Below are 26,442 nucleotides of genomic sequence, written 5' to 3'. Positions count from 1 at the left end.
ACCGATTTCCTGGTGAAATTATAAATTGAAAGAGGTGGGGTGGTGGGGGGGAAACGAAAAACAGAAATGCAGATCTTGCTGAAGTGCACAAATTTCCCAAACAAACGAATCGGCAGCAGCGGCATTCAAATTTGGGTCGTTTAAGGCATTGAATTATGGTAGCTCATTAGGCGGGCGCCTTGTCATCGGCGGGGAAACATGCCCTTTTCCTTCAATCACGCCACCACACAGATCCCAAAATCCGGGAAAACATTTAACAATTTACAATTGGCCATAAAAGGCAGAACCCACAAAACTGGTGAAGGATAGAACGGATCTACCTACCTCAATTCATCGATCTATAGAGTATGCCCGCTTTTCACAGCCTCCAACGGCAGAGCTGGAAATAATTTAGATCACGAATTTGTTGTCGTATGCAAATTAATCAAATGTTGTCTGGTAATTCAATAATGTCAGAGCGGGCCAACGAAATCGATTACTTATCGCTCTCTCTCGGTTCGGGGCAGCCCAAAACATTTTGAACTTTGGGTATTAATTACCGAGCGACTAAAAACCATCTTGATTTCCCCATTAAAATATAATATCAATATGGCAGATGATAGGCTTAGGCCTATAGGCCCCCAAAATGCAGTTTTGTTTCTTCACCTCTCCCGGGGTGGTCGTCGCCTGTCCAGGAATCGGAGTTGCAGTTGGTATGCCCATGTCTGCTTCGGGTAATCCAAGACGGCATTTAACCAATTTAATATTATTATCTATGATCTGGTGGTGCAACTCACACACAGACATCTCCTCATTCTCATTCTCATTCTCAGTCTCAGTCTCATTCCGCTGTTGGCCCGGCCTGTAATCAGAGAACATTGGAACATGGACTTCGAGCACGGATGGTTTGGATGGTATGGGCATGGGGATGGAGCATTAAGAACCAGTCCCTGAGCTGAGCTCGTTGACAAACGAAAATGAGTGAAATATTTTTCCAACTCTTTCTAATTGGCGCTTGTAGCCAGGCTTGTTCAAACGATCGCAGTCAGAAGGAAATCTTAAATCTACAGCGTTCTTATCTTACCAGAAATGAGCAGTCGGAGCATTCCACGGCTGTCAGCCTGCCAGATTGCCAGAACAAACGGGCACGGACACGGACACCGTCACGGACGGACGGACACACGGACAGCGACATTGATGCATGTTTATGTAACCGCAAATTGATTATCCAGCTTCTAGGTCCCAGTTCCTGGCTGCCAACTCCCAGCCTTCAGGTTTTCAGTTGACAGCTTGCAGCCACAATTAACCAAAAACGGGGCGAAATAAATTTCACAACTGCAATCTCAGTCTAGTTCCCTTCTATTGTTCATAAATACGATTGTTTGATACGTTATTTGATTAGACACGTTTAACTTTAATTAATTACTTTGTTGCGGCTTATCTGCAAATCAGACCTCACCTCTGTTCTTCCGGTTAATTGATTTTTGGCCGCCTGCTGAGACCTTGTTCCTTGAATCGGGGTCTGTGGTTATCGTCGCAACTAAATCACATTTTTGTCGTAACTTTCAACAACTGCATTGCCATTGTGTTTTATTGGATTGCGGTTTCGAGAGCGATCGGAAACTTTAATTGATTTTAAAGCCAACCTTGTGTGTGGGTGGGCTTGAATTAGCCAGGCTATATAAATTGAACAAGTTTGCTATACATGCACATATATGTTTTTGTGGCTGCTGGCATATGCAATCAACTAGCAGTCCTGGCATTAAGCCGCATTCTAAATAATTCATTATAAATGGTTGATTTAAGTAATTTATAGAATTTTTGTTCAAGAATTTTTTGGTCTAGGATTCAAATAAAAACAATGCAATCGTTGAAATGCAATTTCACAAAATGCATTTGTGATTTTTGCGTACAGAAAACGCAATCTTTTTCTATGTAAAGAAAAGGTAAACAATTTAGAAATACTTTTTGTGAGAATGTTTAATATGTTCAACTTAAATATGCTGGTATTTAACACTTGCCCAGAAAATATATTCATTACCTTGATGGTTCCTATTCAAACATTTGAGCATTGAAATTAAAATACATTGAATATTTATTTGAAATAAAATATGTAAGAATAAGAACTTTTGCAGACAGTCTGACAATAGTCAATAAGTTTTAAAAAATGCATTACACAATTTTTTGAATTTATTTAATCTCATAAATTTTAGCATGCTCATAAACCAACATTATTTAACGTGAATCGGTTCAAGTTTCCAACAACAAATGGTAACCATTTAAAGCAATTATTTATTTGTTATTTATTGTGCAATATTTTCTATTCGCTTGCATCACATACCGCTCTTAATATTCCACTCGACTCGGAGATTTGCAGGCGTTGCACTTTTTCCCAAATTGATTGGCCTGTTCTGAGCTGGTCAACCGAATTCAGGACAAAGCCCCGAAACCAAAAGCAAACCAACAAAAGTTTTCTAACAAAACACACACACACACATGCGGGTACACACACACACGCACAAAACTGCTCCACTTAATTTCCAAAACTGACCGCACACAATCACATGCCAATCTCAATCCTGGCGAAATAAAAATCAGTTACGACTACACGGAATTTAAATTGAAGCACAAATATTTGGACAGCCGGAGGAAAGCCCCCACACGCTGGATGAAAGTAAAGTTGGAATGGAAACCGAGTTGCATTCAATTAAAAGAATTTTCGATTATACAAAGTGCGTTTTGTCAGCCAACTGCAGGCGATGTCCGTTGTGCAATAGCCATTGGCTCTGGGTTGATTTTTCGGGGCAAGGTGGTCCAGGCAAAGGTAAATAAAAGTGGACATGTCAAACATCCTGTGCATGACAGCTACCAAAGTTACAAAGACGGCCGCTTCGACTAGGCCTCCCCCTTTGGCTCGCAATGCTTTACAATGCACATGCAACGAGTATAAGTGCTCGAATTTTAAAACAGCACACCAAAACCACAGACATAGAAAAATCAAACATGGAATAAGACACCAAATGGCTGGGAACAAAAAAAACAAGGGAAAGAAAACAAGACAACAATGGGGTCAGGAAAATAGAAATCTTGAATCGGAATTTCTGCCATTTCAAAAATTGATTAGAAGCTTTAGCAACATTCTGCTGAGCTGCAGCTCATGCGAAAATCAGGATCGGGCTAAGGGAAAATACAACCTGATGGCCAAGACAGCAGCAGCAGCAGCAGCAGGTTGGCCCTCGAGGATATGCGGGATGGCGGTATTGCGGTATTGCGGGATTCAGGAGGCAGGACTACAAAACTCGGTCTGTTTAATGCGACGACATCCTTGTCCTGGCATCGCATGTTGCCAGTGGGCAAGGGAAACGTGTTGCGGACAGCTCTGGCTCAAGTTGCAAGGATATTCTTGTTTGTCAATGGGCCAGGCTTTCTGTTTGTCTCTGCCACTGCCACTGCCACTACCACTGCCAGTTGCTTTGTTGCTGAATATCGAGGGAACGGAACTGGGTCAATTCTTTCGGTCCGGCAGGACACGTAGTGGCAACTATCTGAAAATGACGCCAAATTACCAATGCAAAGTATCCTGCCACTGCAAATATTCCCCCCAATTCTCTGAAAAAAACAACGAGCTAAAAACTAAGAAAATGAAAATTCAAACATTACCCCCGTTTACTTCGCCGTTACCAGTTACCAGTTACCTGTTACCTGGGCCAAATCGCTTTGTTTCGTTTCGACTTCCTTCTTGGCAGACAGCTGCTGGTTTGCCACGCCACTCTGCAGTGTTTCAGAAAAATGAAATTTCCTTGACTAGAATTTGGCACACATTGTCACAACACACACAAACACAACACACACACCATCCAACATACAAAGTTGGGCTTTTGGCCCGGTTCACATGGTCTCGAATGGTCTTTTGCACAGGTGCTGGCGGCTTTTGAGTATGATGAAGTGTATATGGAACGGATATAACGTAAACATTTGGCGGGATATTGAAAGACAGTATGAAAGCAAATTGAATTGGGTGTAGACTTTGTTACCTTTTTACCAAGAGCTTAGGGGAAAAAATAAATTTGGGCATTGCAATGGTATAGCTATCCACAAAATTATTAAATTGTTGCAAAATAAAAAACAGTAGCAAAAAAACAAAGCAATTTTTAATTTAGAAAAAACAAATAGTAAATAGTTTTCATGACATCATGCAATTTTTGTTAAGGTTACTTAATATTTTTTCATTGCTTAACATATTGGTATGTTTTTAATAAAGAAAAGCAACATTTGGTGGCCAATTGGCCTTAAATATAAACGCAAGTTAAATTTAAGGGATAGGAAAATCTCGATTTCATACTGGCTAAAACCTATTTTCACACTCTTCCACTCTGTTTAAAATGTAAATTTGGCTGTTTTGTCGCCAAATTGCAAAGTTGAAGAACTCTGCTTTATCACTCTTTTATTTCTGATGCGCGTTACACTTTCTCTGTTTAATTAGACCAAATTAAAAGCGCACAATGAGCGGCGAACAAAGGCGATGGGAGGCGAGCACCGAAAGTTGGACCTATCTCCATAGGAATCGGGGAAAAGCGGAGAATCTAAGGAGGTAACCTCCAGTGCAAGCCAGCCAAATGACTTAATCGCATTTGCGCGACTTTGTTGTTCATCCACCTCTCCCTCGCAGACGTTTGCCATAAAAATGCAAATGAAAAACTCCGCAGGAAAACAGGGGAAAACGGGGGAAATCGGGGATGTACCGGGGAGCAGAGCTGCTAAAGTAAAAGGCGACGAGGAGAAGTGATGAAGTGCAAGAGTTACGCCATATCACGATGTTGTCTGTGTTTGGTTAATGCCACGGCTAATCCGCGTCCGTTACCTTAATCCCCTTCGAAACAATTTTGTTAACAAACGAACATCAAAGAAAATAAAATGTGCAATAAATTTAATTTCCACTGGCACTGGCACTGCTAGCGGAATAAAAATCACACTTCCCCCCGGAGAAGGAGGAGGATCATGAATGGGATGGGTGTGTGCGACTTCCTTCCTGCCCGCCATACAAATCTGCTTGAATGAGTATAAGTAGAGCAGGGACCGAGGGCTCCACCGACTTCGTCCGTTGTTATCGCCAGGTTTTATCGACAAACTTGGAGTTGCCAAATACGAAAAGGGAAAAAGTGTCAGTGGAACTTCGCAGCTTAAGCGGACTCGCAGCGAGCTCAACACTTGATCAAAATGCCACAAAGCGATTTGCATATTTTAATTAAATTCGCGCTTTGCTCTCCCGAATAAAAAACGAAATTAAAAAAGAACCTCCGCCAGCGAAATGCGCAACACGGTCGCCAAAGTGAAACACAAGGGGGATGGAAGGTTTTGTTGCTTTCTTTGCTATTTTAAAAAATACTCCTATGTCGGAAAAACCGCGCGCAACACATGTGACCACAAGCGTATTAAATTTTGTTCGCTCCTCCAAAAAAAAAAAGGCAAAAGCGAAACACAAAATAAAAGCACGAATAACAGACATGGGCAGAACTTGGCCGGGATGGCTTAAAGTAAGACCATAGGTGGCGACGAGGGGGTTCCGGCCATGTGTGTGGCCAAAGGTAGCCAACTAACAGAGTCACAAAGTGACTGCCAGTGGAAGAGGTCAGCACAGAGCACTGAAAGAAAAATAAAAAAGCTGCAACAAGTTTGAAGGTAATACAAAAATAAATGCCCTACTGCACCACATTTTAGATGGTAAGAAAAATATAATAGTTCCATCGAGATGAAAGTTCTTTTAATTTTTTAAACACTTTAAAATCAATTCGATCATCTTTTAAAATAGAAAATATTTCGTAAAATACTAAAATGGGCTGTCTTGATATTTATTTAAATTGTTTATTATCCAACCGCAGCTTTTAAAACACAAAAATTACTTTTTGTTGCTAAGATTGTGTATTATCTAATCGAAGCTATTCAAAAATATATTTATGAAGTTCAAAAGAGTAATTTTATTATTTTGCTTTACCTTCCTGTATAGATACCTTTTTTTGTTTTGCCACCCTCAATCGCTTTCTCGCTGTGCAATGGCCCACAACCATATCGCTGATATATGTAGCTGCTGTTGCTGCTGATGTTACTTACCGCAACTTTGCCGTTTGCCGCTGCAGCAGCAGCAACATGGCCAAAGCGCAGTGCAGCATAAAGTGTTAAATTGGATTAATCCAGAAGATTTACGCTGCGGGTGATATCAACATGGTAACCTAGCAGCAGCAGCAGCAGCAGCAGCAAAGGCAGGCGGCAACATGTTGATGTCGTTGCTGCTGCTGCTGCTGCTGCTGCATCAACCCAACGGCAACACTTGAGCGGAGCCAGCAATTTTATTAAAACCGGACGCGAACTTCAACGCCACCGGAAATGCAACAACAACAACAACAACAGCGGCAAAAAGTGTGTCAATGTGTGTTGATAATGGTGTTGTGTGTTATGTGTTGCTGTTGCTTCTGCTGCTGAACGTCAACGGCCATGCAAATTTCAATCCGAAATTGGGATTACCAACCCGACTTGTTCTGAGCTAGTTGCAATAGCAATAGCAATAACAAGAGCTGCAACAGCAACACAGGCAATAACAAGCGGTGGTAATAATGGCTCGACAGCAGCAACATCGAGCGGCATAGCTGCATTTCTGCCAGCGCGTTGATTATCCCAATCAGCAACACTTTACCAGCGTAAATCTATTTAATTTGCCATTGGGCCCCATGCAATTCGACCCCCCTCTCCTCTCCGGCGGTCCATCGTAAACCACAAATCAGCTGTTTGGCCGTCGCTCTTGTTAAATGTAATTGAACCTGTTCTTAGAGTTTTGTTTTGTAATTTATTATTGGCGCAGTAAGTTGCAGGCCGAAAAGATCCAGGAGAGTTGGGAGCTCATTGCTTATAGAGCTTATGGAGCCCCCACGAACATCGAGGCCGAATGATACTGATGATGATGATGATGATTGAGCGGGCAGGCATGCGAGGATCGCGCGCTCTTTTGCCAAGATCGTGCCTGACGCGTAATTGATTATTACGAGAGTACCACCGCCAAACACCGCCAAACACCGCCAAAGACCGCCAGCAACATCACCACAACAACATCAGCAGCATCAGCATCAGCAGCAACAGGAAAATGCCAGCGTAATGATGTATTAGTTAAACTTGGCCAACCGGTTCGCATTTCGGCCATGAAAAACGGTTTAGAATTAGGAGCCGTGATTACATACTTCTTTTGGTGCCCCATGCCACGAACTCAAGTGCGTTGAAATTGAAAAGAAGTGGGCATCAAGTTGGTTAGTTGCTGTTGCCATGGCTTTAGCTTTTCCTCATGTTACCGATGCTGCTGGTGGTGATCCACATGGGATCCAGGAATGTTTCAGGAAATGCGGTATTTATATGTGCTGTTTTTAGAGTGATATAAGTCGATTAAAACTTCACAAATAATTTGCATAAAATATTTTACAAGGCACTTATCTTAGTTATGTTTGTTGTGAAGTATAAACTTTATTAAATAAAGCCAAAAATACATTATATTTATGAATTGTTTACTAAGATAACGAGGCACTAAAACTGCTTTAACTGCCTAATTAATATTAACTTTTTATCTATATTAACTAAAAAACTTAAAATGCTTTTGCGTATGAAAACCATCTTATTAATATATTTTCTAGGCTGTACAATAGTTCTCTAAATAAAAATTTAGTTTAAAGTCTCAATCTTATTCGTTTATTAGAGTGTTAGGCTAAGCTCAATGGATAATTTATTTATCATATTATACCTTTTTACATATTTAATTATATATCATAAGAAAGCTACATTCCGTGCGAATTGTTATCACACTCGCAGCACAAGAGTTTTCAACCATTTTCCCCCTACCGTTTTCAATGCCAGCAGTCCAACAGCTGGGCAATATATATTCGCGTCGTATCTAATGGCACTGGCGAAATTGACAGCACAAAAAGCTATGCAGGGCCGCCGACAACGAGGGCCATAACTCATAAGCTGCAGCACATACCAAATACCAAGGGTCTACTATGCGCAAATGTGCCGCCGCCACACGAAAAACTCCAATTTTAATTGCTCGACATTAAACGATCGACAACGACAACAGCAACTGCAACTGCAGAGTTGAATCGCAACTTGGGCTTTGGATATGACCGTGGCAATACAGTCCGCAGTCCGCCATAAAATATGCACGTTTCGTTTGTTTGCCATTGGTTTGCATACATATGTCCCCATCCCCATTCCCATTCCCATTCCCATCGCCATCCCCATCCCCATTCCCATCCCAATTCCCCGGCAATATGGTCCGCGGATCGAAACTGAGACTGAGACCGAAAACCGCGCTGGAGCAGACAGCATTTAGCGTACGATTTGGCGGCGCGAAAAAGATAAACTCATAAATTATGGCATTGAATGTCACTTCAGCCACCGCCGATTCGGCAAAACGCCGACAATAGCAATAGCAAGGCAACATCGACAAACTCAAGCCCGATTTTGCAGCCGTGCAGGACGTGGAAACGGACGTGGATCCGCGGCTGGGGAGCCGGCGATAATGAAGCCCATTTTAAAGTCACTACCATTCAATGCGATTTGATTTACAATCCCATTTCGATTATAATCGATGATGATGTGTGTGCGCGCTTCGGTCGAGCCATGAACTTGCATATAAATACCAATCTGTGTCTTTGCCACTCGAGCAGTGGGGCACTCAGGGGCACTCGGGGAGTCGGGAAGTCGGGAAGTTGGTTAGCTGGTTAGTCTGGGTAGTCTGGAAGTCGGAAAGTCGTGGGCCAGGGCGACGGGGCATGCTAAGCAGAGCAGATCGGGGGTCGGCGGTCTCTAGCGGTTTTCCAAGGAAATCGAAACGCTGCCGCAGATCCGAGCAGGAGTTCAATCTGGCCAGCCCGCAGGCCCAGGCAACAGGCGCTGTACAGTGGTTGTGGCTTGTATGTTACTCATAACACTTAAGTTATACTATCAGACGCTACTTGCTATTACTTCTTCTCAAAAGTGTTTAAACCCTCAGGTTTGCAGCAATCTTAAATCATCTGAAATGACAAACATTTAACCCGATTTATTTATTAAATATAAATATATCTCAAATTAAAATTTCATTAAGTTTCGCAAATTTTCCTCTTACTCATAAAAGATAATTAAACTTATTATATTGGAGAAACATTTTTATTCTTAAGTACTTTCTCTTTTATAGATATTTAAGCAAACTAATTTATTAAGATTGCCTTTAATTTAATACTTTTCAGGCTAATAACATCCCATCATTTTAAAAATTTAAATTTTCGTTTCAAGCAATAATTTTTGATGCTAATTTTTAGTTTTGGCCCACTGTATAGTGACGTCTGGCAGTCTTGTCCGTCCGTCTTTTACCTGTTGGCGCAATTGAACTTGAATACGCGGCGGCAGTGGATGTGGCAGCGGCAGCGGCGTTTTAGTTTAGTCAGTCCGCCAACTTGTCAGACAAACGAATGCGGAGCTAACGAACCCACAACCCACCCTCATCCTCATCCTCACCCTGATCCCCATCCTGACCCTCGTCCCACCATCTCCAACTCCAACTGGAGAGCAAAGCAGACCGATACCGATGATCATTGTCGCATCCGCCACGATGGTGGCAATTGTTTTGATGGCTGCTGATAACTGCAGCTGCGGGGGGCATGCCGATTTCGATTCCGATGCCGATTCCGATCCCCATTCCAACTTCGATTCCACTGGGGACAGAGACCCCGAAAACAAAACCCGACAAAACGAAGTTCAATACAATGGAACCTTATATTTTGTCACCAGTCTGGAAACAGTTCTTTATGGCCTTTTAATTGAAGCAGCCGAGAGCATTAACATTGGCCAAGCTGTTCCAGCCCACGCGATGCCGCTTAAATTTATTACAACTTAATTGTTAACGTTTAAGTTGTTGTGTGTGCGCTGTTGTATCTGCTGTGTGGAGCTTACGAATATGTCTTAATTTTTGGCGTAACGCCCACTCAATGAAGAGCCGCAATAAATGTTGGGCGGTTCCCCAAACGAACGTGACTGAATTATATATATAGAACAATATTGCTGAAGAGGGTTTAGTTAAATTGCAGTCTTGTAGTACTTTCTGAATTGAAGACGGAATGTTTTAAGCAACTTAAAATTACAAAATATCGAAACTTTAAATTCATTTGGGGAAATCAATTCTTCCTTTAGTGGTAATTATATTAAACCAAGTAAATGCATATTACGGAACTAATGAAATTACAATTTAAGTCAATAAAACAAAACAAATGGCTGTGCAATCCAAATACCCATTTGCAACTCCCACACATTTTTCTCAGCTGGTGAAACTCGCTTGTCGCACATTTCTCACTGTCCCTAGATGGTGAACTAAAATCCGGAAATACATATGCTGAAGATCTGCTTCCCAGGCAATTAGTTCAAATGCACTGTGCGACTGTGATATAGTCGCCCACTTAGAAGGTCCGTTAGCGAAATAGCCTAAAATATGGCTGCCAACTATCGTCCATAATTTCATGAGCAATTTTGGGGAACCTGCAGGAGGAAAACGCAGCAGGTCGGATGAAGGATCCGGGAAGGGAAACCAGCTCGGACGATGTTGCTGGCAAAGTGCAGTGATAAATCAGATTGTCACTTTTGTATATTTGCGCCAGCTGACGATGCCGTCTCCCTTGGAACTGAGCTGCATGCATGCGAAGCTGACTCTTGATGCGTTTAACCACAGCAGCGGGCACAAAAATGTAACTGTGAAAGTCTTGTTTAACTACAAAAAAATATTACAAGCAATTTGCTTGCAAATGTTTGTATTCACTTTAAGGTTTATTAAATTCAAACCTAATTTAAAGTTTGTTTATATTATGTTTTTATTTCTATATGATTTGTAACTATAAAAAATTGAGCTCAAAAATTCTGCATTTTAAAGGCAAAAAACGTTTTACCCGCCTTTTGCACATACAAATTTTGCTAGGTTTTTCTGTGTAAATTTTGGTGTTGGTTATTAAAATTATTATGTATTGCATTCAAAAATCCCCTTTTAAAAGTAGTCCTATTACGATGAGAACCACTGCATTGCATGCAAGCGACAGCCTTAAAATGCGTTCGGCCAAGGGAAGGGGCAAAAAGCGGGAGAACAGCATTTCACTTTGCCAACGGGCAACGAGTCATAATTATTATTATTTTGATTATTGCACCTGAAAGATGACATTATTAACATCGCTAATGTGGCGAAACAGGGATGGGATACACGTACATAAGCGCACACTTGAAGTTGTGGCTCACTGGGAGAAATCGGAGTTCGATTACAAATGGTTCCTTTCATGTGGTCAACTACATTTTAGAAATTTGATACAGTGAGTGGGTCCTTACTATTGTTTCTGCACACTAAAGGGCAACATAAATGCCAATAATAAAAAACATTAGTTGAAACAATATTGTATAATACATAGACTCTTTAACGTTTATTGTTTTGCCTTTTTGTTTAGTTAATTGCCACTTTCAACACAATAACTAATAAAACGATGCCAAGTATGCACGTTCAGCACTTACATCCCATTTTTGTTGAGCCACAATAAAAATTAGCAATAATTTAAAAGGTTAAATATTTAAGTGGAAAATATGACGACGTAATAACGTTTAAAAAAATGTCTTTAAAATAACAATTTGGATAAACAGTCAATAAACAAGGTAGTATTGAAAAATAAATGTTTTATATTATTACATGTGAATGAGTAGCAAGTCTAAAGAGATTGAATTCATTTAAAATTATCTTAAGCTTAGATCTTAAATCAAGACCAAGAGTCCAAATTCGAAAACATTTAGTATATTTACTTAATCAATTTTATTGCCTTTTGTATTAGTAAGTGTGACATGTTGCTTTTATGCCTGATTCACCATTAAGCTACTAAGAGACCACAGCCTCTTCACGCTGAGATTCCGGGTTCCGCTCGTTGTGGAGCTTCTCCAATAATCTTATTGGCCTCCTCCTCGTCCAGCTGTCTAGCGGTATCGATGTGTCCCATGTACTCCGAAGGATGAGAGCAGTCCACGGAGGTGGCCTCTTTCCAGCTGGGACTATTGAGCTGGTCCATGAACCGGATGTGCCGTTCCGCACAATACGGCTCCACGATGATATAGTGCGGATCATCCGTCAGCGGACGGTCGTATATGTGGAGCTGCGAGGAGGTGGCCTGTTCCTGGACCCTTTTGACATATTCCGGCCGACTCTTGGCCAGCATATTCAAGGCCTCCATATTGTTGACCTCATCCATGACGACCAAGTCGCCGGCTGGCGATTGTCCAGTGCAGATACTGCCCTCGGGATCTGCAAAGATCGCCTGGATGTACCGCAGTAAGTGCCAGATGTGGTGCTGATCCTTGCGCCACTCCCTGAAAAAAGGCGACAGGTCGAGGGTCTTGGTTTGCGGACAAATGTGCGGATGCAGAACCACGGTGGCAAAGACCACCGTGGGCAGGGTGGTGGTGTCCGGAAAGTTGTCCGGCAGCAGAATGGAGAAGCGAAAGACGCTGCCCGCATAGATTCCACCGTGCACGAAGATCACGCCGAACCAGTGCAATCCGCAGGCATAGCTGGGAATTGCATAGATGTTCTTCAGCTCCTCCTTCACCAAATTATACTCGGCCAGGATCTGGTAGCTCTGACTGATGAGTGCCATCTGCTGGTTATTTTCCGTAGAGTACCACATGGCGATCACACTTTCTGGCTACGGCACAAGATGGTTGCTTAAGCTCCACCAAAGATTTAAGTGGTGATTACTCAAAAATTTAGAGAAGCTAATGGAATCCCGCGGAGCGAGTAGATGTTAAGGCTATACTCTAAAGGCCTAGAAAAACTTAATTAAACGAATCTCATACTCTGACAGACAATTATTGACATGCTGTAAAATTTTTGAAGCTTTTCACAAAGTTTATATCCCCCATTTTATTTATAACTATCTAGAAAAACAAATAGTTTAGGTGTTGAAAAAACTATTGTTTCTGCCATGCCAACATTTTTGTAAGGTTAAAAAAGTTTTCCCCGATTTAGAACACATTTCTTTATTTAAGGAATAATGAATTAAACATGTTTTTAAAGTTAAGTCAATATAAATTAAGTGAACAAGACCCTAGTATACATGCGAGAATAATTTTTAAAGCCATGATTAGGAACGTTTCCTAAAATCAAAGCATACAATTTTCTGAGTGTATGCTAGTATTCTGAACTAAAATAAGAAAATGTATTATTATATGTTATAACTATCTCAGTATTTTGAAATTGGGTAGATTTAGAGAGGCAGCTTTTCAAAACTTGAAAATTGTAATTATTTCAAAAACTTATTCCTGCGACCAGTGTATTTTTTTTGCCGAACAATGCGTTTTCCAACATTTATGCGGCATGTCAACTTACTGCAAAACAACATACAAGCGGGAAACGGGAATCATCCGCCGAGACCTCGAAAAACTATGTATGTCCAGTCACAACTACATATAGTATGCAGTATGCTTCGAATGAAGAGGGACGTTGCGGGATGGGATGGGATGGCTTACCGGCAGATGGGACTGGTACTGGTACTTGTACTGGCGATCTGGAACTGGTACTCAGCGGCGTATTCAATCATGTCAAGTGTAATAATTTTGCGAATAGCAGATACACGCAGAAATCGAGCCAGCAGCCTTGGGGAGTTGGGGATTTGGAAAACTGGAGAGCTGGGGAACTGGAGACGCGGCTTAGATCGCATTGCATGTGTGAGTGCGGATTTTTGATTTATTGTCGCCATGATGTTCTGATGTACGGTTCTTTCACGCACTGGCAACATAATGTGGCATTATAATGTCGCATGTTCTGGCCGTGTGATCCGGCGTTTGGCTCTGCGTCCGTGTGATTTGTTATGAATTTATTATGTGACGGAAGTGGCTTTGGCACGGCCAACTCGCAACTGGCCAAACAGGCGCCCAATGTTTGCATGCCCCGATGGCAGCAGCTCCTAATTGGCGACGCTCAAGCAATCGCTTTTGGCAGAACAGCGAAGTGACTTTTGATATTTTTTGGCACTTCGGCAACGACGATTGTTTTACCCTCGCAAAAAAGTTATCCAATTTTAATCTGATTAAGCCCTTATAAATTACCTAATTAACTTTTAAAACAAGGGTGTAAGAAGAATATTAAAATGTGTGTTATTTCATATTTAAAATAGTGTGCTACTTTGAAACATTTCAAAAACATGTGACTAATATTACTATTAATTTCATGGATCTAGAATAATTAGCCATTACAGGTCTGAAAAACAGAATTTGTAAAATTCAAATTTGGGACGTGGTGAAAGAATTAAACAAAAATAAGGTCCAATCCCAAATAATCAGTTTTCAGTTCAGTAAGCCAATAAGAAAGAATTTCTCTATCGTAACAAAAAGTCAAAAGACAATATTTATTTTAAAAACTTAATAATTGTCCAAGTTCCTAAATGTTATTTTAATATATGTAAGCTTAGATACTTAAAACTTAAAGAGTATTTTATATTTTGCCCTTCACACCAAGACTTTCTCTCTTGTGTTTACTTTTGTATAATATTTTTTTTGGCAAACATATCCGAAACCTTTACTGACACAGACGGACAGACAATGACGTTTCTTTGATAAGTTCAGCCCAGGAAAGGGAATGAAACGAATGCATATAAACGTGCAAAAGATAAGGAAATCGGCAAAAAATAATGAACGGAAATAAAAATTGGTGTTGCGGTGCTTCAACTCATTAAAAATTATACCGCGATACGGGGCGATATGATACGTTATGATTTGCGGCTGTGGAACCGCGAGACTTTCCCCAAACGGATGGAATGGGATTGGATGGGATGCAATCCGACTGGTGGTTAACGCCGGTTGTCATGTGGGGATGTGCCCTGAGACATGGGTGCAACACCCAGGCGTGGAAAGGGCCTCGCGTCCGACTCATTTTCACCTACACTGCCCCCGGCGACTGCAACCCATGTCAGAGTGTTTTTTTATGGCCCCAGGCAATTGCTAATATGTATAAACCGTCCACCTGTGGGGGACACCACGGCCTGTCACCTGGCGAATGGCAAACGACGAACCCACGAGCCCAACATTCAATTTCGGATTTCATTCCAGCTCGGACTCGAACTTGGACTCAGATGCGGGCAGCAATTTCTCCAGTTGCCATTTGGCTGCCCTTCTTATCAGCTTTCTTCATTTATGCTGCGCTGCGTTTGCCTTTCGGGAACGAAAAAGAAACACAGAGCGGTACCTTCCCAATTTTGAGGACCGGCATTTGTAAAACGGTGGCATATAACACTTAAGTGCCTGTTGTTGTTTTATAAGATAACAACTCTCTGACGGGGCCCACATAAGGACAGTTCTTGGAGGAGCCGGCGGATAACGCGATGCCAATTTCATTTACTGGCACTTTCATTAACCAATGCCAAAAACCCATCCCCCCACCCCCCGCCAAAAAAAACGAAAAAGCATCAAAGTCGAATAAAATAAACGAATTGGTGTGTTTTAAAGTTCTCGCTGAGAGTTGCGGGTTGGCCACAAATGTTTACACTTTCCGCAGTGGAGGGAGGCACTTCTGCGAACGGAACTCAAATGAAATGGGATTGTATTCCAGATTCAGCGATTGCTATCAATCAGTTATTTACAGGGAAAGCTCGAGAGTGTACTGTAGTGTACAGAAATACTGTAGCTGAATTTCGAAAATTGCTCTTTTCATTCCTTTTACCACTTAAAGTAATTCCTTAGCCGTACGAGGCTTATTTCGAATAAAATAGTGAAGAATAAGATATCTTTATACATGTTAAAGTATTCAGTATTTAAAGGGAATATAGTCGCACACCATTAAGTGCAGATATTTTAATACACACTTACTCAGGTAAAAAAAACGCAGAAATCCAAATATTTTGTACTCAATTTAAACATTTTTCGCTTAGATTTTCATCAATTGCAATTGTTAGTTATTTTTAATATTAAACACTTTTAATTTTTTTTTTATTTTTATGTTCGGATTTGATTTTAATATCTTAAAATTTATTGTAAATTTAAGCCATATTTAAAATAATTAAAACGTACTTAAGTAAAACATTAATTATTTTTGAGATTTCATAAATTTTAAAGTCCTATATTTATTTTTACTATTCCATTTTTTAATCGGTGTGGGTGCATATTTTTGCCACAATCACCTTTCCCAAATAAAACGTTTTTAAAAGAGATTAATTAACAATTAAATTTTAATAGGAAATCTCTGTTGATTCTTTTGAAACCCAAATGTGGTGCCAGTTACAATGGCTTCTTAATTGACTTCCTTAAACAATGTATACAAAACCTCTTAAGTCAGAGGAATGAAAACATTCCTTTCATTATGAATTATGAGCAGAGAACTAACAAGCTTATTGCATGCTGTGGCATACTTTCAGGCGGTGTCATAAATAGCCCAACCTTAAAAACAAATGTGTGGAATTGTGAAATATTTGTGCTATTATTGATTTATGCGAAAAGTGGATCGAGGAGAAGAAGGCGAAGATGGCACTATCCAAATGCAATCCCAGACTCAGCACTCTGCACTCTGTGTGCTCTGTGTGTGGCTTATTCAAATTCAAATTAGATTATATGCAAACACCGGCCACTCTTTCACTTGACGTTCTTTATTATTATATGGGAATGCCGACCAAAAACAGCAAAAACAGCAAAAACAGCAAAAACAGCGACGGGGACGACAACGGGTCTACTAATATTTGCATAATCGCAGGCAGCTCAACCCAGCCAAACCGAGCTGAGCTAAGCTGGCCAACATGCGGCGAAGCAATTATTTCTTTAAAAATAAATTGCATGCACAATTGGTAGCAATAGCAATTGCAGGCAGCAGCAGCAGCAACAAAATACCCACGGAGGACCACCAGAGAATGGATCCAAAGTCGGAATCGGAATCCGGCCGAATGCAGGTCCCGACGACAACGACGACGACTACGACGTCGACGAATTTGGTCAAAACTTCTTTTTGTGGCCATGAAAGTGGGGGCTGCCCATGAAGCGGGGGGCGTGGCAGCTCAGCTCGTTTTTGCGATTTGTGTATACGCCTCATTCGTTTATTTGCATATCGATTTGGAGTTTTTAGTTCGCCAGAACTCTCTCGTCTCTCCCCCCAAATACTTGGCATGATTTTATTTGCCCACAAACAATTGCATAATTGCCCTGCATCCACAAGACTCGAGTCTCTTGGCCAAGCATTTAGCCCGCGGGGCTTCAGCTCATAAATACAAGCAGCTCACAACTCAAGTGCAAATTCAATTTTTATAGCACACTTATTTAATCTTCGGTTCAATCGCTCGATGGGCGACATAATGCCAACCGATATGCGCGATAAGCACGTGCCATTGGCCCTATATTCCATCAAGTAAACTCTTAGTTGGGTGGCAATAGTCTTAATTTGCCGCACGGCCAGAACTCTTGGCCAAAGTTTTCGGGCAGTCACGTAGCCATAACGCGTTGGTAAGTCCATTGTTGTTGCGGGAAAATTGAAAACTTTGGTGGCCTGAATGTGTGCACATCAAACATGGCAAATATAAGTCATTTTACCGTTCAAAACTTTCATTTACTTCTAGATTTAATTAACTTAAAGAACCGTTGTATGTTTATATGTTTATTCCCTTTAGTGCGATTTTTTAACATTTATTAAGAAATAAACTAAGCTAAAATACTTTAGCGGGTCGCAAAAATATTCGTTTATAATAGTACTGGAATCTGACTTTTTACATTTATGTGGGCAGGTATTAAAATTTATGAATAATTGTTGAAAAAGTTTAATTATGTTGACGTATTTATATTCTTAAGTCTCAAATAAAGATTATTTTAATACCTTTATTCCAGAGTCTATATTTAAGCAAGATTATATTTTATTGCCAATTTGTAAGGAATTTTAATTGAGCAAAAAAACGATTATGAAACTTTACGTTTTTATTCAAGTTGAATTAAACTAGTGTGCTTAATATTTTATTATACTAACGATAGTCCCAACTGCCAAGGGAAATAATTAACATTTTCACAAAACCCAATGGCTTTTTTTTGTCTTTTCGCTTGCCTTGTTAGCTAGTCAGCCCTTTGACCAGGTAAATCCAAAAAAAAGGGTGAAGCCCTCCAAGTCAGTCACTCTCATTATGTCTGTTCGCTTTATCATGTTCCTTGTTGACATTCGCGCGGACACAAATGAAGCAATTTTCCTGACATGCAAAACGTGCAACAGTTGCGACGCGACTGCCGCCGAGAAGGAATCGAGCTGAAATGGGAATTGGAGCAACTGTTGCTGCAGTTAATTTTCGTATATTTAATTCGCTTTAAATTATTGTAGAGCGGCCATGACGTTGCTAGCTGGCCGCTCTTTGATGTGCGCCCCGTCACCCATCACCATCGCCACATCACCATCACCACATCACCGAATCACCACATCATCCGTTAACCATTAGCCGGGCCAAAAGACGAGACACCAAAGGTAAGGCTAGTCAGCGAAAAGGAGCAGTCGCAGTCTGTTCGGCTCGAGCTCGATATCCAAATCCATCTGTGCAATTTGCAAGGCAAATCAAAGGCTTAATGAATTCATTTCAATTAAACAAACAAAAAGCGAATCAAACCACAACCGCATCAACGGCGATAGACAGTTTGCATTAATAAATCGTTTAGCTGGGAGTTCGAGCTCCGTTTCTTCGTATATCTCCGGACCAATCCGTTTGAACTTGGCATTTTGTGGTCGGAGTGGAGCAAAAAGCAGTACAAAGAAGCTTGTATTAATTGATTCCGATCTTTGGAGTTGGGCCCATGCAGCTGCCAACTGAAGAATGAGGCTTACGGCTCTTGTAATTTGTGTCTCATTTTTAATGAGTTGTCGTTCTGACTTATACAACAATTAGTACATAGCCGCTCAACAACTTGTCTCTGATTAATAATTTTTCCAGAAATAAATTCTTTAAATTAAAATATTCTAAATTAAAAAAAAAAAATAATAATAATAGATTAATTTACTTAGTCTCCAGTTTATAAAATTCTGTAATATTCAAAATTTTAAAAATCATCTGAATTTTTTCCTGAGCAAACAATGCATTTTTTCTGCGGATGGTATTTGTAAATTTTACAATCCTCCAAATACAACGATTGTGTTTATTTACCGAACATTCCAGACCGTATTTATACGGCCGTCTGTATTTACAAACAACTTAAGTTTATGCTTGGGGTCAGTCACCGAAGACTTTCTGATTGCTCCCCTTTTTTGGGAATCGGCCGACAGCCGCATGGCTGATAAGCCTTAAGCTGCTTAATCGATGACCAGAGAGTTGTCAAAAATAATTCACAGGCCGTGGCAGCGGCTGAAAGGTAAATACAAATACAGGAAGACAGCCCGGCGTATACGTAATGTTATCAGCTCTGCAGATCTACCCTTTGGTGCTGCTGCCTTAATGCTGCGGAGCGGAATCCGAAGACCATCGCCTGACCAAATCAGAGCCTCCTGTTCAGGGGGCCCTTACATGAGAAATATTTTAGCGTACAATGCAAAAATGGTAGCAGCTTCGCAGCGTTTCCTTATCAGTTGCAACTCCGCTGACGGATGCACCCAAAAAAAACGAGTATAAAATACAGCAGAAAAGAGGGGGGCAAAAAAAAAGGAAACAAAGGCTGAAGTCGAGCTTGAGATAATGCCACAATGAAGACAGCATAACGCGCCGCTCTTGAAAAATCGGTGCTGGAGCCTCCAGATGAAGAGGATGCGTCCGCATCAAGATAAACGAGCGTGCGCTCAGGTTCTGCTTCAGCTTCAGCTTCAGCCTTGCCGGCCATTAAATATACCAATATCTGTTTCTGGTGTATCGGCCGACCAGCCACCGTCGTAAGCCGAAAATCAAAGCTATAATAATGCATAAGTAATTTGCAGCAGCGGCAATCGAGAGAAGCCATCGGACCGGAGAAGCTCGTGCCATGGCTCTGTGCCTTGACAACAGTTAATCAAAATCCGGGCCAACAGGGCCAAGACAACTCAAGCACACTGCCTGCCGAAGATTGTGCTCCACCCCGGGCAGTTATTTATTAACTGAGTAGCATTTATCGGCACATCGTTGAGAAGCTGAGAGGAAACCGCCCATACTGGCTGAAGCAAATATTCAGAGCAGTTGTCATTTAAAAATAAATGAATATAATTATTTATGATTGCACTCAAAGTGAAATGCAATGATGTTTTTCAATAAAGTTCTTGTAAAATAAAGATCGGAAATTAATGATTGTAACCGTTTAATTTAATTAAGGCATACAACATAAATAAGCACAGTTATATGTTTTGATTTTAGAAACAACGTACTTTTTACAACTGAAAACCCATTATTTTCTGTATACCAATGTAAACCATTTGTGAATTTTAACACATAGCAAATTAATTATCTTGAATTATATTTTTTTAAGCACTCGCATTTAATTTAATGTATTTTTTAGGTATAGAACAAATTACCTTTGTTTAATTACTAATTACTAAAATTAGTTTTTATTGATCGTGGCCAAATAAAGTACCAAACTGGCATTTATTGCCAAGTGCTACAGCGAATTTCTAAGCCCCGAACTCAGCTTTTTGGCCAGCCACCTTGTGGAGACCGTGGGCCAGCGTTAGCTTGCCTAACAAGTTCAACAATGGTTAAGGCCTGAGGTGCAGTCAAATCCAGTCGCAGCTTAGGGCCAAGTCCAAACAATGCCACTCGGCTTGTAAAGAAAAAAAAAACAAAGGGGGAGCACACACACAGTGGCCAGACCTGCGGACACTGAACTACATTTTCATTGCAAACGAAAAGAAAAAGAAGGAATTAAGCCAAGAAAACGGCAAAAAATGAAATCAGGAAGTGTATTATATAATTTTATAGATACTAAACTCAACTTTGACACAAATCGGCTGAGTGCGGTCTGTAAACATGACATTTGCTGTACACGAATCCAGCCAGGAGCCGCCACAACTTGGCCAAAATGGCTCGTTTGGACCGCTTCTTTAGAGGAGCTGTAGCTGTAGCTGGAGCTCGAGTTGGGTGATGCTTATCGCAAAACGTTCAATTATTTTATTTGGTGCAGATGTGGCCGGCGATAAAAGTGCCTGATAGCAACGGCATCGACATCGGCATCGCCGATGGACCGCAGCTTCGGGTTCAGTGGCAGCAGCAGCGGCAACAAGCCAACTTGGGAGCTGGAGCTGGAGCTGCAGTTGGCCCTGCTTTGTATATGAGGTTCAATTAAAATCAGTAGGGGCCAGCGGAAAAAGCAGCTAAATAATTGACACAAGAAAGCAAAGCCGCAAATTTGCCGATCCGCATGCAACAGCAGCCCCAGCAAGTCCAGAACAGCAGGAAAAAATGTGTCATTCGATAAATGTCTATGTTGATGGTCAACCTCATAAAATGGTCTAAGCTAAGGCTAAGGCTAAGGCTAAGGCCACAAAACAAAGGGGCAACAGAACGAAACTATGAGAATAGAAAATAAAGACAGTTTTGCCTGAGAGAAATGGTCTTAAACATGCCCAACAAAACATTATTTTCTGTGTATAAGGTAAGATCTAAAGTAAGACTTTACTTATTTTATTTATTATATTTTACAACAGTTTTGACTCATTTAAAGTATGTTCACGTTTCGATTCGCAGCTTATCTAATGTAATTTCATTACTATTTAATACAACATTCTTAAACATATTCGTAGTTTTCTGAAAAAAAATGAATTCCGCATTTTTGTTTGACTAATTACTTACATAATGCTGGTATGTAAATTCCTTCAGAATTAGTATTTTATGCACGCTTTTTTATCAAGTTTACCACCGTATATAAGGATTATTATTTTACAACAGGGAGTATGCTAATTTAATTTTAAGACTATTTTGATACAACAAAAATTTCGTTTAAGATTGTTCGTCTTATTTTGAAAAATGAAAATTATTTAAAGAATGTTGACTTTATTATTTAAAAACTAGAAAATAGCTTGTTACAAGCCCAAAAAAAATGTCATAAAAACTAAACTATTAAATATGGGTACATTTTAAATATTGGGTAAGAAAAAATGTCTCCCTCAAATGAGTATTAAACTATTACCACGAAAGTGTATTGTTTAAAAATAAAGCCTTAGCCTACAGATTTGAACTCTTCGCTGTAGAATTAAAACTGAAAAGTATAAAATAGTATTTTCAGTTCTACAACAACATCTTTAATTACTTGCCTTTGCTATATGCTAGTAGAACAAAATCACAAAGTTTTAATAGACAATTCAACTCATTAGTCACCTTTGGGAACTAGAGTTCAGGCAAACAAAGCTCAAAAGCAAATATTAACTGTGAGCGCTTTAAGACACAACTCCAGCTGAAGCCGCAATGAGCGAAGCTGTTGATGCTGTTTACTAGCTGTTTGCTGCAGTTGGCAGCAAAAGTTACAATTAAAATTGTTGAAGCGCAGAGAAGTGCTGACCAACTGAAGCCAACTGAAGCCACGTCCAAGTGCCGGCGGAAGTTGTGGGCAGTGCTGGCAATTCGTTTGCCATTGTTGGCTGGCTGGTTCTTGCAATTAAAATTATTCCGTTTGAGCTATTGATGAAGCCCCCCACCCCCAAAAAAGGGGGCACAAAGTTGGCAGCGGACAATGCGGAAGCGGAAAGTGTGCCATTATGCGAGTGGAGCGGCTGCAGCTCGATTTAGTTATCTGGCTGGGCCAGAACCGAACCAAAAACCGAACGATTGTGGCCGAAAAGTTCCCACTTCCAGTGTGCTATATCAAGTTAAAGTCCTCCTCCGGTTGTGGCGACACTAACTGGAGCGAAAAAAAAAAAAATATATATATATACAAAAATACTGCTTCTGTGGCTGGGACCGCAGCAAGTTGGAGTGCCAATGGTTTTTTAATTCTCGCACTGTCACCGAAACTTTGCACGCGGAACGAGCGAATCAAATCAAATTCGCAATCAAATGCAAATTGCCATTAGATTAGTTTATTTGTGGCAGCCACCGAGACACGCGGAATCCATCCTGTCATCTGTCGTGCAGCAGTGACAGGTTTTCCCGCCACTGAAACGGAATTATATTCGTCTTGGTCCCTACTTTGAGCTGGAAATAAAAGGAATAAAAGGGCAACGCGGTTCGCAGTTAATAACAAAGTGACGGAATATGCGACAGCAGCTGTCGCCCCGGCAAACAGCTTTCGAATGCCAAAAGGTAGCAGTCATGTCACTGCCAAGGAGTCACTAGTCACTAGTCACTACCCCGGTGGTTCTTGAATTGAGTCTGATCAAATTAGAGTTGGCGAGGGTGGATGTTGGCTTTGAGTGACTCATGGGCTTGTGGGTGTGGTTGGTTAGGTAGGCGGCAACTGGGGTGTGGGGCGTGGCTGTGGGCGTCCAACAAGTTAAGTGAGTTCTAACGTTTCATCTTCCATTGCGGTGGTGTAGCATATATAAAGTTAAAATATATTGCCTTTTGGCCTTTAAAGGATTAAATTAGCAAACAAATGTAATCTATAAAAAATATAAAAAGCTATTTAGTAATAATGACATATAAGTGACTTTAGAACTGTACAAATTAGTTTAGATTTTTTATATGAGCTAAATGGCATGGATAATAAAAGCCCCATATGATTAACTGAAAATAGATAACACAATATGTTACCCAAAATATAGCGTATTTATTTTTAATTAACCGTATACTTTTATCTCCGCTTAGTTATTCTTAAACAAACAAATTTTAATCAAACGACGAATAAAGCTTTAGAAATGGTAAACTTTCTTGATCTATTTATATTTATGTTTGGTCATTCTCGCAATATTTTCTCTTCTGCCTTAAGCTTAAAGCTGTTTTTGTGAAATCAATGATTGAATTTCAATTGAGTTTGTTAAATTTTGATATCATAAATGATTGTTTATTTTTGTTGTTATTAAATAATGCACTACATACGCAAACTGTACGCAAGTTTTAATGTTTAAATTTTGAATTGAATTGTTATATTTTGTATACTACCTATGCCTTCTGGTCTGCATTTCAAATTATATATTATTTCTGCACAAAATAATAAGATTAAAAAAACGGATATTTATGTATGCAAATTTCTCAATTCTTGTGAGCGAAGTTTGACTGTGGCTTATCGCGCCAAATATAATTGTTTGTTTACTTTTTTCTTCTTATCTCTTCGCCGAGCTTTTTCCCTGACCGCGGGCAACTTATTGCGAGAACAGGTACAAATAGAGCGGATTAGCCGAAGCTTCAAACAGAACCATTGTGAAATTCGCAGAGGACGCTTCCTCGTAAATGATAATGATTTTGGTTACATTAGCTTTGGGCCTTACTTTGGCCGGTCTGCTCTATGTGACCATGACCTGGAACTTCAACTACTGGCGAAAACGTAAGGTTCCAGGACCTGAGCCCAAACTTTTCACCGGCAACTATCCCAACCTATTTAAGATGAAGCGGAACATGATCTACGACTTGAACGACATCTATGAGTGAGTAAAACTATAATTTTTTGAAGACCACTATCTTATTTTGAGAATTTGTGTCTTTTTAGGAAGTACAAAAACAAGTATGATGCGGTGGGTATTTTTAGCGGGCGGATTCCCCAACTTCTGGTCATTAGTCCAGAGTTGGCGCATCGTGTTTTCGTTTCGCACTTCAAAAACTTCCATGACAATGAGTTGTCCAAGTTTGCTGACGAAAAAACCAACTTCATCCTGTCCAATAACCCATTCTTCATCCCCGGCGAAAAGTGGAAACAACGACGGGCTGATATATCTCCTGGTCTGACCAATGGTCGGGTAAGTGGAGTAGCAAATCGATATCTGCAGTAAATATCACCCCATTATAAAAAAAAAACAGATAAAATCGGTCTATCCAGTGACAAACAAGGTGTGCCAGCAAATGAGCGAGTGGGTGAAAAGGCAAATTCGCTTGGGTGCAGCCGATGGCATCAATGCCAAGGATGTAAGTACCTTTTTATATATCTCCAGAATATAATCTTATATTTTATTTGAGTATTTATTATATTTTTAGTTGAGTCTCTGTTTCTCCACCGAAATGGTCACAGATTGTGTGCTGGGTTTGGGTGCCGACAGTTTTACAGACAAACCGACTCCCATTTTAGCCAACATCAAGGACCTCTTCAACCCCCACTGGACCTTCTCGATCCTCTTTGCCCTGGTCAGCACCTTTCCCTCCCTAAGTGCTTTGATCAAACTGCGCTTTATAGCGCTCCACGTGGAGCGTTTCTTCACCGTCTTGATGGGGACAGCAGTCCAGACTCGAAAATCTCAACTGGCCACTGCCCAGTTTCAGCGCACCGACTTTTTGGAGTATCTGATGCAGCTGGGAAAGAAGAGGAACCTGGACACTCGACAACTGTTGGGCCACACCATGATCTTCCTTTTGGACGGCTTCGAAACAGTTGCCAGCGTTCTAGCGCACATGTTGTTGCTTTTGGGCCGCGATGAAGAGGTGCAGCAGCGGCTACGCGAGGAAATCCAGGCACATCTTCAAGATGGCATCATACCTTATGATGAGCTAGACGACTTGCCCTATCTGGATGCCTGCATGCATGGTGGGAAATGTTACTTAAGGCTATCCAAAAGAATCTTGGTGATAAACTTAGCTTACCCAACCCTTAACCAATCTTACAGAATCAATCCGATTATTCCCACCTGGCTTTATATCGTTCAAACTGTGCACCAAATCCGTGGAACTTCCGAACGGAGATGGTCCCAATTTCACCGTGGAAAAGGGGACCGTCGTGGTTATACCTCACTTGTGCTACATGATGGACGAGGAAAATTTCCCAAGCCCGCAGACTTTCAACCCTGAACGCTTTATGGATCCTCATGTCTCAAAAAACTTACGCGAACGTGGTGTCTACATGGGATTTGGAGATGGGCCACGTGTTTGCTTAGGTCAGTTAAAATCCAATTTGTTTTAGCTTGATACTTATTATTTGAGCGCTCATTAGGTATGCGCTTTGCAACAACCCAAGTTAAGGCTTCAATCGTGGAGCTGATCAGCAAGTTCAATATTAAGGTCAATCCAAAGACCCGCAAGGACAACTTGTACAACCCAACCATGTTTCTGCCTAATCTAAATGGGGGAATTTGGTTGGACATGGAGGACCGTCAATAATTACGCTAAAGGCTTTTATCATGGCCTGATAGCGAATGCTTTTAAACACTTCATTAGTAAATGAGTATGACATGATTTAATAAGTACGGTATTCTTTGTATAAAATATACCCTTGGAATGGGTATTATTGTCCAGTTAAAAGTTTGCAACTCCATACAGTATATATATTTTTATCGAAGTTTGCTTTCTTTCTTGTTACATTTAAATATTATTTTTGTATCAATTTATAGGATAAATAAACCGGCTATATATTTATGAAGTTTATCACTTTTTGTAAGCGAAGATTTACTGTGGCTTTTGGCGCCAA

General features: G+C 40.5%; 2 protein-coding genes across 2 annotated transcripts; one reads left to right on the top strand and one right to left on the bottom strand.

Moving 5' to 3' along the window:
• Window positions 1–11,803: 11,803 nt before the first annotated feature.
• Window positions 11,804–12,892, bottom strand: LOC108144957 (protein crossbronx-like). The gene has a single exon (XM_017270102.2). It carries the CDS (start codon window positions 12,690–12,692, stop codon window positions 11,910–11,912), a length of 783 nt encoding a protein of 260 aa, XP_017125591.1. The 5' UTR covers window positions 12,693–12,892; the 3' UTR covers window positions 11,804–11,909.
• An 11,371-nt stretch (window positions 12,893–24,263) lies between these two features.
• LOC108144956 (probable cytochrome P450 28a5) lies at window positions 24,264–26,370 on the top strand. The gene is made up of 6 exons (XM_017270101.2): window positions 24,264–24,478; window positions 24,541–24,787; window positions 24,849–24,953; window positions 25,023–25,566; window positions 25,646–25,912; window positions 25,969–26,370. Exons 1-6 carry the CDS (start codon window positions 24,285–24,287, stop codon window positions 26,133–26,135), a joined length of 1,524 nt encoding a protein of 507 aa, XP_017125590.1. The 5' UTR covers window positions 24,264–24,284; the 3' UTR covers window positions 26,136–26,370.
• Window positions 26,371–26,442: the final 72 nt, after the last annotated feature.

This window comes from Drosophila elegans, unplaced genomic scaffold (assembly GCF_018152505.1).
Source record: "Drosophila elegans isolate 14027-0461.03 unplaced genomic scaffold, ASM1815250v1 contig_183, whole genome shotgun sequence".
Taxonomy (NCBI): Eukaryota; Metazoa; Arthropoda; class Insecta; order Diptera; family Drosophilidae; genus Drosophila; species Drosophila elegans.
This window is presented reverse-complemented; position numbering and strand designations above follow the sequence as displayed.

Bases quoted from the DNA above. Each gene is read 5' to 3' on its own strand.
- LOC108144957 (XM_017270102.2), bottom strand. From the start codon at position 12,692: ATGTGGTACTCTACGGAAAATAACCAGCAGATGGCACTCATCAGTCAG.
- LOC108144956 (XM_017270101.2), top strand. From the start codon at position 24,285: ATGATAATGATTTTGGTTACATTAGCTTTGGGCCTTACTTTGGCCGGT. The intron at 24,479-24,540 runs GTGAGTAAAACT...GTGTCTTTTTAG, and splicing joins GACTTGAACGACATCTATGA to GAAGTACAAAAACAAGTATG. The intron at 24,788-24,848 runs GTAAGTGGAGTA...AAAAAAAAACAG, and splicing joins CTGGTCTGACCAATGGTCGG to ATAAAATCGGTCTATCCAGT.